Source organism: Mytilus galloprovincialis, chromosome 1 (genome assembly GCF_965363235.1).
Source record: "Mytilus galloprovincialis chromosome 1, xbMytGall1.hap1.1, whole genome shotgun sequence".
NCBI lineage: Eukaryota > Metazoa > Mollusca > Bivalvia > Mytilida > Mytilidae > Mytilus > Mytilus galloprovincialis.
Genome location: NC_134838.1, coordinates 57,039,537 through 57,057,181, shown reverse-complemented (window position 1 = coordinate 57,057,181; position 17,645 = coordinate 57,039,537). Strand labels below are relative to the sequence as shown.

General features: G+C 32.4%; 1 protein-coding gene across 1 annotated transcript in view; it reads left to right on the top strand.

The window, feature by feature from the left end:
* LOC143079387 (ubiquitin-like protein 4A) overlaps positions 1-16,676 on the top strand; it is a 30,277-nt gene extending 13,601 nt beyond the window's left edge. Inside the window, exon 4 of the mRNA XM_076254684.1 lies at positions 15,392-16,676. Coding sequence (XP_076110799.1) covers positions 15,392-15,472 — 81 coding nt within the window. The 3' untranslated portion in view covers positions 15,473-16,676. The remainder of the gene's footprint in view (positions 1-15,391) is intronic.
* Positions 16,677-17,645: the final 969 nt, after the last annotated feature.

Genomic DNA, 17,645 nt, shown 5'->3' with positions numbered 1-17,645 from the left:
GTTTCAAATTTATGAAATTATATTCATACATCAATGATTTGATACACTAATAACTTAATTATAAAATAATGAACCTGTTAAAGGGAGACAATACTCACATAACTGTTTCGAATTGGCACATAATACAGCGGAATGTCACTCTTGCATACAAATGGCACATCAATATAATTAATTAACTGTGCAACCATGCTCCACCTTCAATGATGATTCTAAATTATAAATATAACCAAAAGTTGTTAATCTATAGATAGTGAAGACTAATGAAAGCTAACCCACCATAACAATATTTCTTTGCAATTTTTTATTAAAATTCCTCAGAAAAATGCTTGAGCCACTTGACTTTCATAGCTCATAATTAACGTTTTTACACAATATGTGGCGAAATCAGTCTAACACGGAATCCTTTTATATCTTTAATCCAATAACTAACAGTTATTTACAGTCTATACAGTTTATAAATACCACATTGGAATAATCCGTCTTTTTCTTTCTAATTCAACTGATAATACTTCTATACTTCTGTTACTACTATTTTTACAATGATAAATTATCCATAAAAACCCTTAACTTATATACTAAAATCATAAGAACATTCTAAATCTAGAACAAACTATAATTAACTAGAGAAATGGGAAATAATCTATTTTTAGTAACAGGGTAAATTCCGGAATTTGCCAACACTTTCTTGAACATAAATATACACAAGTACTTTCACTATCCATCTAGAATATTCTAGTATGATTCATTTACTATAATTAGAATAACAATGTAATTTAATATATACAATGTCAAAATAAAAGTCCAATGTCTTTATAATTGCGTACTTTCGCAACACTCCAGAGGCCAAAGAAAGTCTATCACGATTCCAACTGTTCTTGTATCTTCTTCATTGCTGTTCGGGCTGCTTGTCTTTGTGATCTCTCTCTTGTAGCACTAGTATTGTCATTTATCAACTCAGTATCCTTTTCCGTATCTGAGTTTGTTAAATCCTCATTTAACTCCTCACATTCTATAGGATATAGCATATTCAGAGCTAGGTTTAAATTCTTATTAGGTAGCATAACTTTACCAGATCTTATTTGACCATCTCGGCTGACTACTTATTGACATATACGGCCAATTTTCCAACTTTTATGTGGAAGGTTGTCCTTTATTAACACTACACCAATCTTTGCTGGAGTGTTGCACTCAATTCTTCCATTTTCCATTTTGAGTGAGGTGACAAAATTACTAAAAGTGTTTTCATCGTCTGATGGATATCGGAAATCTTTTGTTCCAATATTTTCCAAGTTCAAGGAATCTTCTATTAAAGGCTTGATTTGCAGGCATGTGTCAATTGTAGAGTGGAGACAGCATTCTGTTATAGATAATAAACTATTTACAGTCATCGTCATTTTGTTCTCTCTTTCTCCATCACATACTGTAAACCAACTTATTTTCGCGGATACTTTATTTCGCGTTTAGCCTTATCTAGTCAACTTCGCGGCTATTTAATTTCACAATATTCTTATTTACTAGAGTTGTTTAAATAAGGTAAGATCCAAGTTATACATATTCGCGACGATTTAAATTCGCGTCATTTTTCTAATCGCGAAAGTCGCGAAATTAAGTTGGTGTACAGTAATTGTGACCTTCCTGTAAGGATCCATCCTAGCTTAGAGCCAAGTAGATAAAGCCCTTGTTGAATTTCTATTTTCTGTGGCAATATGATATCCAAATAATAATCATTTCCGATAAGAATCTCTATTGTTGAACTTTCTAAGCTACTAGGCAGTGTGTCAGCAAGTTGCAGATTGTTACATAAGTATTTCACATTTTCACGGTCATCCATTTGTAAAGGTCTTCTTAGTATTGATCCTGTTATCTTAGGAACAACATTAGCATCAATAAGCATACAAACTCCATCTTTTAGTCTGATCTTTAATGACACCTTCTGTGTTCTTAATGTTTTTGGCTTATCTGCACCAAATGTTACAAGAGTTATCTCCTCTGTAGCTTTCTTCTTCAAGTTTAATCTCTTGGCCAAATTTTTTGTTATATATGTTCGCTGAGATCCGGAGTCCATTAATAGTCTTACTACTTCTGTTTCATTAACTTCTGTATTTGACACAGTTGTTTGAGCTGTCTGCATCAAAACTATATTTCCGGAGGACAACAAGCTATTCTCTGGTACGTTCTCTTCACTTGAAGCTATTTCACACATTTCATAAGCTAGATGTGAAACTTCTTTCTGTTGAGAGGGAATTTTCTTTGGGCATAGACTTCTATGGTGACCCTTTTTCTGTTTGCAATGATAGCATGTTTTTTCAAATTTACAGTCTCTACTAACATGTCCTTGTTTCAAGCATGTATAACAACTACCCTTGATTTTCTGCTTCCTGTCTTCAATTGTACTGAACTTTCTGCACTCATCACTCCAATGGTGTCCATCACAATATCGGCAAACCATTGAATTTCCACTGCCTGAGTTTTTTCCACATGGCTTTATTGTCATCAGAGCTTCTGCAGATAAGTGTTTTCTTGGTTGAAAATTACTGTTGTTCGACTGGATTTTAGACTGCTGTTTTTCTTCAGAACTGGGACCAGTAGGTGTTTCCTTAGACTGACTTTCTGCAGCTTCCCTAGCAGTTATGTAAGTATTGAAAAACTGTCTTAACTTCCCTACTGTCCATCTTTCATTGTTACCTTTCTGTATTTCAAGTTGAATAAGGACTTCCTTTGGTAGCTTAGATGTTATCATCGAGATGAATACGTCTTGGGTTACATCTTGATGCATTGCGTCCAAACTACGTAAGTGTCGTTCCAAGTCATCATAAAGTCTACGTAAATGTGTAGTTTGATTTGAAGCTGACTGAAGGTTTATTAAATCTGAATAGTGCTTGTTGACAACAGATTGAACATTTCCAAATCTTTCCTTTAGTATTGAAATTGCTACATCGTAATTTTCATGGGAGAGCGTTAAGCCAGATATAGCAGAATTAGCTGTTCCAAAAAGTTTGCTTTTCAAGTGATTTAATTTCTCTATTTTTGTCAAGCTTTGATTTGTGTGCACTGCTGCTTCAAATGAATCCCAAAATTCTGTCCATTTTAACTTATCTCCATTGTACGAAACTAGGTCTAATTTAGGAAGTTTAACTGCACTTACTGTTGAAGGTTGACTTTTCCTCTGTAATTCTTGGAGTTGTAACTGTTGAAACTGTAATATCTGTTCTTGCATTTGTGTCTGTAATTGTAATAAATGCTCTACCTTGTGGTCCGTGGCCGATTCTGTTTTCTTAATATCTGTAATTTTATCCTGAATTTCTTCCTCGAATATTTTTAATTCGTCTAAGCGCTGTGTTACACCGTCAAGCAATTTAAAATATATTTCACTTGCCTTTGTAAATTTTACAATTTCACCTTTATCTTCTTTTTCCTCTTAGATAAGTGAAATTTCTTTCATACTATCTTCAAGTTTTGCTGCAAAATCCTTTAATCGTCTCTCTGCTGATAAAACTTGCCTTAATTGTGTTGTCACACTTTCATCTTGAATCCCTTGTGCTATTATTTTTTATCTAATTCTTTAGCTAACAAATTATTGTACCTTGTACAGAGTCCTTTCAAATATGAGACTGTCATCTTTTCTGTAGTTACTTCTTTTCCGTGTTCTTTATAAATTTCTTTTTCTGTAACTCCCGGGTTCCGGCACCATACAATGTGGCGAAATCAGTCTAACACGGAATCCTTTTATATCTTTAATCTAATAACTAACAGTTATTTACAGTCTATACAGTTTATAAATACCACATTGGAATAATCCGTCTTTTTCTTTCTAATTCAACTGATAATACTTCTATACTTCTGTTACTACTATTTTTACAATGATAAATTATCCATAAAAACCCTTAACTTATATACTAAAATCATAAGAACATTCTAAATCTAGAACAAACTATAATTCACTAGAGAAATGGGAAATAATCTATTTTTAATAACAGGGTAAATTCCGGAATTTGCCAACACTTTCTTGAACATAAATATACACAAGTACTTTCACTATCCATTTAGAATATTCTAGTATGATTCATCTACTATAATTAAATAAAAATGTAATTTTATATACACAATGTCAAAATAAAAGTCCAATGTCTTTATAATTGCGTACTTTCGCAACACAATATTTGAAAAAAGTAGTTATAGAGTATTCGCTTCTCAAAGTGTAAGACGCAATAAAAATTGTATGCTTGGACCATCTTACCTAAATACGGATTTAATTAAGTCCTGAACATTTCGACATATCTTCGTTTATTTTTATCAAAACCGGTTTTAAACAAATCACAAATACGTGTTAAGATCAGACTTAAAACCTATTTCCCGATATGGTCAGATAAATTTGCTATCATTAAGGTATCTAGTTTTTAAAATGTGTCCGATAACCATGTCTGCCAACCAACATGGCTAGAAATAGAACAAAGTGGTTAAATGCAGTTTTTATACAACCACAAAAAAAATTTGCGATCGTATATTGGTATCACATCGTAGTCATGGTTGTCCGAAGACATTTTGGTTTTCGCACAAAAACTTTAGTATAAGTAAATGGAAATCTATGAAATTTAACACAAGGTTTATGACCACAAAAGGAAGGTTGGGATTGATTTTGGGAGTCGTGGTCTTAACAGTCATGACAGTTTAGGAATTAGGTGCTAAAAGGGTCTAAACTTTGTTTGATTTCATCAAAAACAGAAATATTCGAATTCTTTGATATGCCGAATCTAACTGTGCATTTAGTTTCTTAATTGTTGGTCCTGTTTTCAAATTAAGGTCCAAAGGGTCCAAAATTAAACTTAGTTTGATTTTAACAAAAATTGAATTCTTGTGATTCTTTGATATGCTGAATCTGAACATGGTACTTACATTTTTTATTATGGGCCCAGTTTTCAAGTTGGTCCAAATCGGGGTCCAAAATTTAACTAAATGTTTGATTTCAACAAAAATTGGATATATGGGGTTCTTTGCAAGGCTACCAAAACGGTCATATATTCCGGACATTTGTATAATGTCCGATAAAAGTCTGGTTGGTAAAAGCATGAAACTGTCATCTCCTTTTTAGTTTTCAAGGCTTTCTTAAGAGACGGTCATTTTAACATAATTCTTGATCTTTTTGACTCAAGCTTTTGCCTTTAACGGCCACACATTTCCGGTCATAAAAGTGAAATGATCATTTAGTACTGTCAAAATAACCCCTACTTTAATACCTTCTAATTCTAATCAAGGCTAATTAGATGTCAAACAGCTGTAATATACCTGTTCAGGTGACAGGTAAACTATTTTGAACCAGACATTAATCGGCCTATTCAAAGTTATTTTCTTACATTTCAGCGGTTTGCATCTAATTAATTTAGTCAAAAAGATTTAAATTATCAGAAATACGTTTACAAATATGAATTGAGGGAAAAATTAAAAAGGTGAAAATGAAAAGTTGTCCTAACCATGTTGACAAGAGACATGTCTCTGTTTGAACTGGTACACTTGAAGTTGTAAAATTTAATTATGCATCCTAATTTCTTTTAAAAAAATGCTTAAATTGTCATTGAAACCTTTATATCACATTTATTTCGAATGTTTTCTTGAAGAAATAAAGTAGAAAGAGCTACTCACACTCATTCATGCTTTGCATACAAACACAGAATTTAGGTATTCGTCTCTGGTCCATGTTTTACCATTGTCAAGATAACATCTGGTATAAGATGTAAAAAAGTTTTTGACAACAATATTTTGCACAAATAAAGAGTCTAAGGCAGATATAAGTATGCTGATGTTGCACACTTCGAATGATGCAATACCAATTTAACAGTTTATGTCAGAACTTCGAAGAAAGTTTAAAAGCGTTTTTATGCCCAACCTACGATAGTAGAGGGGCATTATGTTTTCTGGTCTGTGTGTCCATCTGTTCGTTTATCTGTTTGTCTCTTCGTCCATCCGTCTGTCCCTCTTCAGGTTAAAGTTTTTGGTCAAGTTAGATTTTGATGAAGCTGAAGTCCAATCAACTTGAAACTTAATGCATGTTGCTTATGATATGATTTTTCTAATTTTAAGCCAAATTAGACTATTGTCCCAAATTTCACAGTCCACTGAACATAGAAAATGAAAGTGCAAGTTTCAGATTAAAGTTTTTGATTTCTTGTTTTTAAATGCCATTGAGATGGAAAAAAACTCGGCAACTGATTACCATAATTGCCTTTTGTTTATTTAGTCTTAAGGGATTAAAATCAGGATAATATATAAAATGTCCAGCTGGCTGAAAATAATTTTTGAAGCCCCTGTTCTTCGATATATATGCTGAATCTAACCATGTATTTAGATTTTTGATATTTGGGCCCCTTTATCAAATTGCTCCACATTGAGGTCTTAAGGGTCCTAAATTGAACTTTATTTGATTTCATCACAAATTGAATTCTTGGGGTTCTTTGATATGCTGAATCTAACCATGTATTTAGATTTTGGATATTGGACCATAATAGGTAATGTCCAATTTAAAATTTAAAGTGTTTAAGTTTAAGTTCTTAGACCACATTCATTATGTGTCAGAAACCTGTGTTGTGTCAACTATTTAATCACAATCTAAATTCAGAGCTGTATCAAGCTTGAATGTTGTGTCCATACTTGCCCAAATGTTCAGGGTTCGAACTCTGCAGTCGTACAAAGCTGCACCCTGCTGAGCATCTGGTTTTTGTCATTAAGAGTTACTACTTACAATGGTTTTATTTTAAATAAATGTTGTATTGTCTTGAGTGGATAAGCTGTCAATTTATTTTCATAGAAGTTACTATTAAATGCTGATGAAGGTATATTGATTTTACCCATGATTATGTATGTCATTTTCTATTGTAAGACTTTTATCATAAAAATGAGAATGGAAATGGGGAATGTGTCGAAGAGACAACAACTGGACCATAGAGTACACAATAGCAGAAGGCCACCAATGGGTCTTCAATGCAGCGAGAAACTCCTGCAGCAGAGGATTCCTTCAGCTGGCTCCTAAAAGATATGTTACTAGTTCAGTGATAATGGACATCATACTAAACTCCGAATCATACACAAGAAACTAAAATTTAAAATCATACAAGACTAACAAAAGCTAGAGGGTTCTGACTTGGGACAGGCGCAAAAATTCTGCAAGCGGCAGGGTTAAACATGTTTTTTGAGATCTCAACCCTCCCCTATACCTCTAGCCAATGTAGAAACAACAAACGCACAACAATACGCATAGTAAAACTCAATTTAAGAGAAGTCTGAGTCCGATGTCAGAATAGGTAACAAAAGAAACTAAACAAAATAACAATAATACATAACTAACAAAGGACTACTCGCATGACTAGCAGTTACTGACATGCCAGCTCCAGACCTCATTTAAACTGATTGAAAGATTATGTCTTCATCATATGAATATCCAGCACAATCCCTCCCGTTAGGGGGTTTAGTATTATACCATTATAAAATATATGAGAAGAACATAACCCGTGTCATGCCAACAACTGGTGTTAGAATTAATATGTTAATTCTGATGCAAAGACCCTATAAATGAATCAATATTGATACCAAATATGCAATCTTTAATGACCTGACAACAGTATCGTAACTATATCCATTCTTGTAAGCAGGGGTGTGGAAATGCTATGCCCGACTTGCCCGACTCGTACATTTGAACAACCGGACAAGTAATTATTTTTGTCTTGGTTGCCCGTGGACAAGTAAAAAAATTCCAATCCAACAAAAACATAAAATTAATTTCAAAACGTATAAAACGTTTAATTTATGTGAAAGAAACCAATTTTCAGGAAGTAAAAACATCAATGTTTATGACGACAAATATTACATAATAAGACCGGAAATAGATCGATTACTAAAATAAATAAAAATAAGTATGCGAACCCGAGTGCATTGGCTTTGTCCATTGACCTGGGATCGTCGATTAGGTTTTATCCATTATTTAACGGAAGTGTCATTTCTTTAAATTTTGTATCGAGATTCAGATTGATAAATACTTAATAAAAAGGTGGGCAAGCAAGACAAAAAGAGTCATCAGTCGAGTAGAAAACCTTAAATGCAAATGGAGGACACAGAGTATTTAAAAAAAAAATGGAAGCGAGAATTTCAGACATCGTGGATATCAGATTGCCCCAGGCTATCTATGGAAATTCGGAAAATAAATTAAGTTTTTGTCTTATTTATAGATGAATTCTTATTTATAGATGAAAGGTCAACATTATTTGTTGTCAAAGTGGAAAATAAAAGGGAAGCATTAATTGCCCATCAAGACAATAATAAATAATCAAGAAAAGACAAGTGTGTCAGTTCAAAGAAACACCACAAAATCAATAGTTTATCTATTATTTAGTTTACATTTCTTCAATCACTGTCCTCAAATTTAGTATATGTACCTACTGACTACAATTTTTATTCAAAAAATGCTGCAAAATTGTCCTTTACATGTCATTTCATTGGTTGGTTTGCTGTTAGGTTTCTGTCCCATTGATGTCAACCCATTTCCTACTTTCCTAATTTTTTACAGATATATACAAATATATTTCATTTGTTTGTGATACACAACAGTGCTAAGTAAGAATCATATATTAGCTAACAAGAAATACTTCAATATTTATTGGGATCATCAGGGCAAGTAAATTTTTTTCTGGACAAGTAAAATTTTAGGTTTCACTTGCCCGGGGACAAGTGCTCACAACAAAGATTTCCACACCCCTGTTATAATTCTGTTTCAAGGTTTTGTTAGTTTTTGGGGTGAATACTGACATTTTTGTGCTTTGTAAAGAATATTACCATAAAAGATTGGATGTGAAATACCTGAACGAATAAGATGTTGAGTTATATTTACGGATGATGTTGTACCGATGATAAAATTTAGTAGATATTTTGACTAGTTTGTGATAAAGAAAACACTAGTGTAATGATTTTTCAGTAATACATAAATTTCTCTTGCTAAAATCTGATACGTTGTTACATACACAAGTGAAGCGTACAAGTTGAGATATATATACCAGCTGAAGGACTCCTCTTGGTGTGGGAATTTTTCGCTGCATTGAAAACCTGTTGGTGACCTTCTGCTGTTGTCTGTTCTATGGTCAGGTTGTTTTCTCTTTGACACTTTCCCCATCTTCATTCTCAATTTTATATACACCATAAGATGGTGACAAGGGAACGTCACCATCTAAAAATGGATAATTAGCGATAGGAAATGAAAAATCATCTTTTTATCATAATTTTTTGTATTAAGCTTCCCATTAATGATAAAGATATCAAGATCCAGGAAAGGGCAGTGGTCATTGTTAGTATTAGCTTTTTATGATGTATTTAAATGGGTTATTATGGTTGTAACTTTGAATTGAGATTATGACCATATCTTGAGGTAAAAAATTTGGAAAATTTTTCCTAAAAAAAAAGAAAGGGGGGGGCAGGTTTGAATGGTTACAGATAATTGTAGAACAGGGCATGCCCAAAAAGACAAATATCGGACTAATCGGGCATGCACAAGTCATCAAGTTTTATAAGTTCTGAGCACTATTAGCAAAATGCTGCATACATTGTATTACATGATTAATTTTAGTAAAATCATTGATATTCAATTTCATAATTTTACAACTTCTTGCATGATTATTGATGGCTTTAATTCAAGCGCACAGTTTTACAACTTCGTGCATGATTATGCATGGATTTAGTTCATGTACACAGTTTTACAACTTCTTGAATGATTATGCATGGCTTTAATTCAATTGCACAGTTTATCAAACTTTGGTAAAACTGCGCATTCCATATTTATATAACGAATGCACAGTTTTACAATCTAGGCTTCATTGTTTTACATGCATATATACATGTACATATGAACTGCACATTTGTACAATTTCATGGGGAATTGTGCATGATAAATAGATCGTATGAAAATTGTAAAACAATGCACGCCCAGTTCAACAAACTTTGGTGTAACTGCGAATTCCATATATATAAACGAATGCACAGTTTTACAACTGTTTGATGATTTAGGCTTCATTGTTGCATGAACTGCTCATTTGTACACTTTCATGGGGAATTGTGCATGATAAATAGATCGTATGAAAATTGTAAAACAATGCACGCCCAGTTCAACAAACTTTAGTGAAACTGCGCATTCCATATATATAAACGAATGCACAGTTTTACAACTGTTTGATGATTAAGACTTCATTGTTGTATGAACTGCTCATTTGTACAATTTCATGGGAAATTGTGCATGATGTACAGATCGTATGAAAATTGTAAAACAATGCACGCCCTGTTAAACAAACTTTGGTAAAACTGTGCATTCCAAAATTATAAACGAATGCACAGTTTAACAATTGTATGATGGGCCTGGTTGTATTCCTTTACGTGCATCAGCATGCACAGTTTTACAATTGTTTGATGATCTAGGCTTCATTGTTTTACATGCATATATGAACTGCTCGTTTGTACAATTTCCTGGGGAATTGTGCATAAATTATGTACAGATCATTTGAAAATTGTAAAACAATGCATGCCCAGTTCAACAGACAATTGTACAACTGGGCATGCTCAGTTCTACAAAATCATGTGACAAAACATACCTGTGGGGGGCAAAGGGGGTCCCAATAACAGCAAAACAGCAAATTGATTTGGCTCATAACAGATAACAAGGAATTAAAATGGACAAAAACAGATAACAGTAAATGAAATATTAAAATAATTCGGTCTTTGACAAATTAGTATTTCTTACTACGGATATAATCCTTTGTAATGCATTCCATTTTTTTATGACTATGTTTTTAGTATTAATTTATGTATCTAGAATTTGTTTAAATTACTACTCAATATATTATAATATTTTTTATACGCTCGTTAACGGAACGTATTATGGTATACTGTTGTTCGTCTGTTGTCAACGTGTCGGACCTCTTTTTAACCATTTGCATTAAACTTTGGGAAATTGTTTATATCTATTGACGTGAGCTCCCTTTTTAGCTCACCTGGCCTAAAAGGCCATGTGAGCTTTTCTCATCACTTGGCGTCCGTCGTCGTCGTCGTCGTCGTCGTCTGTCGTCGTCGTCGTCGTCGTCGTCTGTCGTCGTTTACAATTTTTCAAACATCTTCTCCTCTGAAACTACTGAATGGATTTGAATGAAACTTAAAGTGATTGTTCCTTAGATTATCCTGCACAAAGTGTGTGCTTCGATTTTTGATCCGTCAAAAAACATGGCCGCCGTTACTTAAAATAGAACATAGGGGTCAAATGCAGTTTTTGGCTTATATCTCAAAAACGGAAGCATTTAGAGCAAATCTGACATGGGGTAAAAATGTTCATTAGGTCAAGATCTATCAGCCCAGAAATTTTCAGATGAATCAAACAAACCATTGTTGGGTTGCTGCCACTTAATTGGTAATTTTAAGGAAATTTTGCAGTTTTTGGTCATTATCTTGAATATTATTATAGATAAAGATAAACTGTAAACAGCAAAAATGATCAGCAAAGGAAGATCTACAAATAAGTTAATTTGACCAAAATTATCAATTGACCCCTTAAGGGGTTATTGTCCTTTAATGACAATTTTTCACAATTTGTTCATCATATTTGCTAACTTTAAAAAATCTTCTCCTCTAAAACTACTCAACCAAATTCAACCAAACTTCATTTGAATGATCAGTAGGGTGTATAAAATAAAGTTTGTGTTTTATTTTCTATTTCGTCAAAAAACATGGCCGAAGGCATTGTTTACCAGGTGAGCGATTCAGGCTCTTGAGAGCCTCTTGTTTTTTTTGGGTTTTTTTTTATAAATTTTAGATTTTAAGTTTCTGGGTAATGGGTTTTTATTCAATAAAATTTGTGTTTTTTTTTCTCAGTTTTCTGATTATATCTCAAAAATGCTTTCACAAAACAAGGAATTTTGGTGAATTGTTTATATCTATTAACATGAGGTAACTTTCAATTTTTAGAAATTTTAGATTTTACGTTTCCGAGTTAATGGGTTTTATTAATTAAAAAGTGCTAATGCGGCGTAAAGCAAACAACAATCAATCAATCAATTAATTAAAAAGGGGTGATTTTCCAGTTTTCAGACATTAACACAAAAATGTTTTCAGCAGTTCTCATGAAACGTTGGTGTATTGTTTATATATATTGACTGAAGCTCTCACTGAAGCTCCCTTTGTTTCTTATAAAAAAATGACCTAAAAGAGTTTGAATATTCTGACTTTTTCTAAATGACCATTTAATGGGGGATGTGAATTTTTCTTAATAAAACTATGAGGCAAAGTGGTATATAGGGTAAATAAATCAAAAGCACCAATTATAAGCATGCAATTTATCAAGTACTTCGAACGAATTTTGACACTCTAAATGCAATTTATTCCACTATTTTCAAAGGCCTTATTTGAACAATTTTTTATCAGCTGAGGTTTTTGATTGTACCAAGTGTACTAGTAAGTAGAATACATAGTTTAGTAGGGAAACAATGGCTTGAAACAAAATAAATCTTTGTTTGTAATGAGTTATGTGCAGCTTCGGACCCAAGTACATGGTTGGAACTTTCATTGTACAATGCATTTGGTTCTACTTTGAAAAGAATTACAGAGCTGAGTCTATGTACCATATTTTATAAAAGGTTAAGTGGTTGTTAGGACCTAGTCCTTAATTGAGATCCTTGTCAGATATTCCTGGCCATATGTTTTCCTTTTTGTCATATTAAGAATTGTTTTAATTTAATATGTTTGTACGGAAAACAAGGAACATTACTCTCATACAAAAAATTAAGATAATTCTAAATACACATTCATAAAAAAAAATGAAATTTATTACAAAGGATAATCACAAGATATACTTGAATTGTCCTGGACCTCACTTCTGTGATGGGTATATGTTAATGGAATCCTTCTCTGAATACGGGACAAACATATTAGTAGTGGTAGACCCCAATGGCCAATGATCTTCAATTTATACCGAATATTGACTGTCAAAAAAAATACTAACATTCCAATTTTCAATAACAGTTTACAGCAAATACATTATCACAATAACAGATAACAAAAAGAACTAAAAGCCCAACAACAGCTAACAAAGAATAAGACAATAACAGCTTACAGCAAATGTATTTTCAAAATAACAGATAACAAAGAATTAAATTGCCCCATAACAGCATAACAGTTAAACCCCTTGCCCCCCCCTCATACCTGGGGGGGGTATTATTATTTTTATTTTTTTAGGGGAGGGGGTCAACTAGCAACAGTATAGTGTATTGCACAAAAGCAAAAAATTAATATAAATTCAAATCACATTTTAACCAATTTTGCCCCAACTGTTTATTTTATTAGGTTGGACCACTGCGGTTGTACCTAGCTGCCCTTGGCAAAACAATTTATTCACACCTAAAAACACGGTAAATTCCGCAAATTTGCCTTTCATAAGTTTTTAGGGGTTACATTAACTATTTTCAAGACCTATTATTTATAAGAATTGCGGTTTTAATTTAAAAAATATTTTATTTCTTGTTTAAATCGTAAATTTTAATCATTCAGCACTTTTTATACGACCGCAAAAATTTTAATTTTTCGACGTATATTGCTATCACGTTGGCGTCGTCGTCCTGCGTCGTCGTTGTCGTCGTCCGAATACTTTTAGTTTTCGCACTGTAACTTTTGTAAAAGTAAATAGAAATCTATGAAATTTTAACACAAGGTTTATTACCACAAAAGGAAGGTTGGGATTGATTTTGGGAGTTTTGGTTCCAACAGTTTAGGAATTAGGGGCCAAAAAAGGGCCCAAATAAGCATTATTCTTGGTTTTCGTACAATTACTTTAGTATAAGTGAATAGAAATCAATGAAATTTAAACACAAGTTTTATGAACACAAAAGGAAGGTTGGGATTGATTTTTGGAGTTTTGGTTTCAACAGTTTAGGAATTAATGGCCAAAAAGGGGCCCAAATAAGCATTATTCTTGGTTTTCGCACCATAACTTTAGTATAAGTAAATAGAAATCTATGAAATTTAAACACAAGGTTTATGACCATTAAAGGAAGGTTGGGTTTCATTTTTGGAGGTTTGGTCCCAACAGTTTAGGAAGAAGGGGCCCAAAGGGTCCAAAATTGAACTTTATTTGATTTCATCAAAAATTGAATAATTGGGGTTCTTTGATATGCCGAATCTAACTGTGTTTGTAGATTCTTAATTTTTGGTTCCGTTTTCAAATTGGTCTACATTAAGGTCCAAAGGGTCCAAAATTAACCTTAGTTTGATTTTAACAAAAATTGAATCCTTGGGGTTCTTTGATATGCTGAATCTAAAAATGTACTTAGATTTTCGATAATTGGCCCAGTTTTCAAGTTGGTCCAAATCGGGGTCCAAAATTAAAGTTTGTATGATTTCATCAAAAATTGAATAATTGGGGTTCTTTGATATGCCAAATCTAACTGTGTATGTAGATTCATAATTCTTGGTCCCGTTTTCAAATTGGTCTACATTAAAGTCCAAAGGGTTCAACCGCTGCAGTCATATCTGGCTGCACTCAGCGAAGCATTTTATTAATTTTTGGCCCTGTCTTCAAATGAGTTCATTATTAAGGTTTGAAGGGTCCAATAAAACTTTCTTTGATTTCAACTTAAATTAAATATTTGGTATTTTTTTATATGCTGTAATTAGCCATGCTGTTAGATTTTTGATATCAGACCATTCTAGGTAAAATGAATGTCTCATTTCAATTTTAAGATCTTTGAACACATTGATGTTGTGTCAGACACCTATATTATGTCAAAAATTTGATCATAATCCAAATTCAGACAGTATCAAGCTTGACATAATGTGTCCAAACTTGCCGAAACTGTTAACGTACAACCTTAGGGGTCATATCAGGCTGTGCTCAGGGAAGCATTTTATTAAAAAGTAATAATTAAACTGAACAGATTTAGCAGGTTATTGAAATAAATCTGATTACTTTAGCATACATGTATGACCTAAGGGTTAGAAATAACCATTTTCCGAAAGTAATAACTTGAATAAGTTGCTTATCTTTCAAAATCAACTGGGCACAGGTCAAGTTCAAATTTAACTGATTCCAAAGTATTTCATTGAAAACCACCCATTGTGTTCATCAAATCTTTTTCAGAAGCTAATTTAAAACTAGTTTTGTTTAGAAGTTGTTTTATTTATTGAAATTTCGCAAAACAATTCCGTTGAAACAATTATTCTTTTCTGTCTTTCATAATTGTTTGCCATAAATATCATATCATAAAATATATTACAATCAATATTTTATCTTATCTTATCTGTTGTTTAAAAAGTTAATGTCAAAAGGGAAATAAAAGAAATTAATCTACTGGTTTTCTTGAAACATTTAAATTTTATATATTTTCAGGATTTCTACAACAGAATAGATGGTCTCAGTTTGGATGATATAGAGAGATTAGCCATTTGTCATCTCCTTACTCATAGATGAAAAAGGTGCTTAAAACTTTTGACAAGGAGCATTTGGAAAAAAAGAAAAATACATGTGCTGGAATAATCAACAGATTTTAAAAGATTTTTATTTCAGTGAAAATATTTTGTTTCTTTTATTCATTCAGCTTTTTAGCTCCATTCTCCATTAACTTTTACAAAATCTCCACCTTTGAAACTACGTGGCCAAATATAACCAAACTTGGCAACAATCATAACTAAAGTATCTAGTTTTAAAATGTATTTGATGACCATGGCCGCCATGGCTTAAAATAGAACATAGAGGTAAAATAAAAGTTTTCTCTACTATATTAAAAACCCTTTTTAAATAGAGAAAATCTTACTAGGCAGAAATTTTCAGAATAATGTTCGATCTCTACCAATCGTTCATATACTTTTCAAAACTTCCAGACGACTTCTTATAGAAGTTATTGCCTTATATGACAAACTTAAGCTCACCTGGTCAATAGGCCAAGTGAGCTTTTCTCATCACTTGTTGTCCATTATCCTTTGTTGTACGTTAACTTTTACAAAAATCTTCTCCTCTGAAACTACATGGCCAAACTTAACCAAACTTTGCCATAATTATCATTAGGATGTGTAGTTCTAAAAATGTGTCTGATGACCCTGTCTTCTAACCATCATGGCTGACATGACTAAAAATAGAAAATAGGGGTAAAATGCATTGTTTTGCCAATATCTCTGAAACTAAAGCAGAAAATGCAGATCTGACAATGGTCGAAAATGTTCATCAGTTTAAAATCTATCTGTGCTGAAATTTTCAAACAAATCAGACAACCAGTTGTTGGGTTACTGCCCCTGAATTGGTAATATTACGGAAATTTTGCAGAATTTATGCTTCCGCTGTCGGCGAGGAGGCATTAAGTTTTACCCTTGTCCCTCTGTGCGAATGTACGTATACGTCCAAAATGGATTTCTGTTCTCTAACTTAACCTCAGCCAAATGTTATGAAACTTATACATAATCGGCCTAGCCACATTCAGATGTTCATTTTGTGTTTCACATGAAGTAAAAAAAGAGTGTCACCTCAGGAAAAAATCTTAATATTTTGGTACAAAAATGGTTTAAATTATGAAAAATAGCCATCATTAGGCTAACACTGGAAGCATTTATATAATTATACATGCAGTTTTTGGAAGAAATATTTATTTTATTTTTTTAAATAAATTGTGTTTAAAAAGCTGTCTAATTTTCTTTAATGGTTGCCTTCAAGACATGGTCACCAGTTTCAGATTTTTGGTCATTGACAAAGACAACAAAATATGTTTAGAATTATTGAATATCAAACATTTCAATTGGAAAAAGAATGACAAAACATGTTTAACTCAGTTATTTCAAACAACAGTAGCTTTCTTTGATCATTAATCTTATCTGATCAAACTATATCTAAATCTATAAATAACAAAACTTCCAAAAAAAATCCTTTCTTTTGGTGTATAGAACATTAAAATAACTTGATGCATATTCGTACAATAAACAATTAAACTTAGCAATACAATTTATATGTTTTGTCTACGGACAAGACATTGTATTTATATTTAATTAAATTCATTATCAAAACCTAATTTTGACATAGTTGAAATGTGTTCTCTTGAAAAAATAACATAAATTTTATCTATCAAATCAGACTGAACTAAAAAGAATAAAAGATGCAGACGGAAAGTATAAAGATGATATAGAATCTATTTTAGAAGAACAAGTATCTTTCTACAAAAAAATTATTTACGTCCGAGGGGTGGGATAAGGAGGCTACAGAAAATCTATTACAGAAAATAGACCATAAACTAACCGAAGAAAATAAGACAAATGTGTGAAATGGAAATAACTTTGGATGAAATAAGTAAGGCCATTACAATTCTAAAACCTGATAAATCCCCTGGGGAAGACGGAATTGTAAATGAATTTTACAAAATATATTGGTATTTGATAGAGGACGACTTCGTGGCGGTTATTAAGGAAATTAACAACAATTTGCTCTGTGAATCTCAATATAGAGGTATGATTACGCTTATGTTTTGAGGGGGGGCAAGGGGGGTCCCAATAACAGCAAATTGATTTGGCTCATAACAGATAACAAGGAATTAAAATGGACAAAAACAGATAACAGTAAATGAAATATTAAAATAATTCGGTCTTTGACAAATCAGTATTTC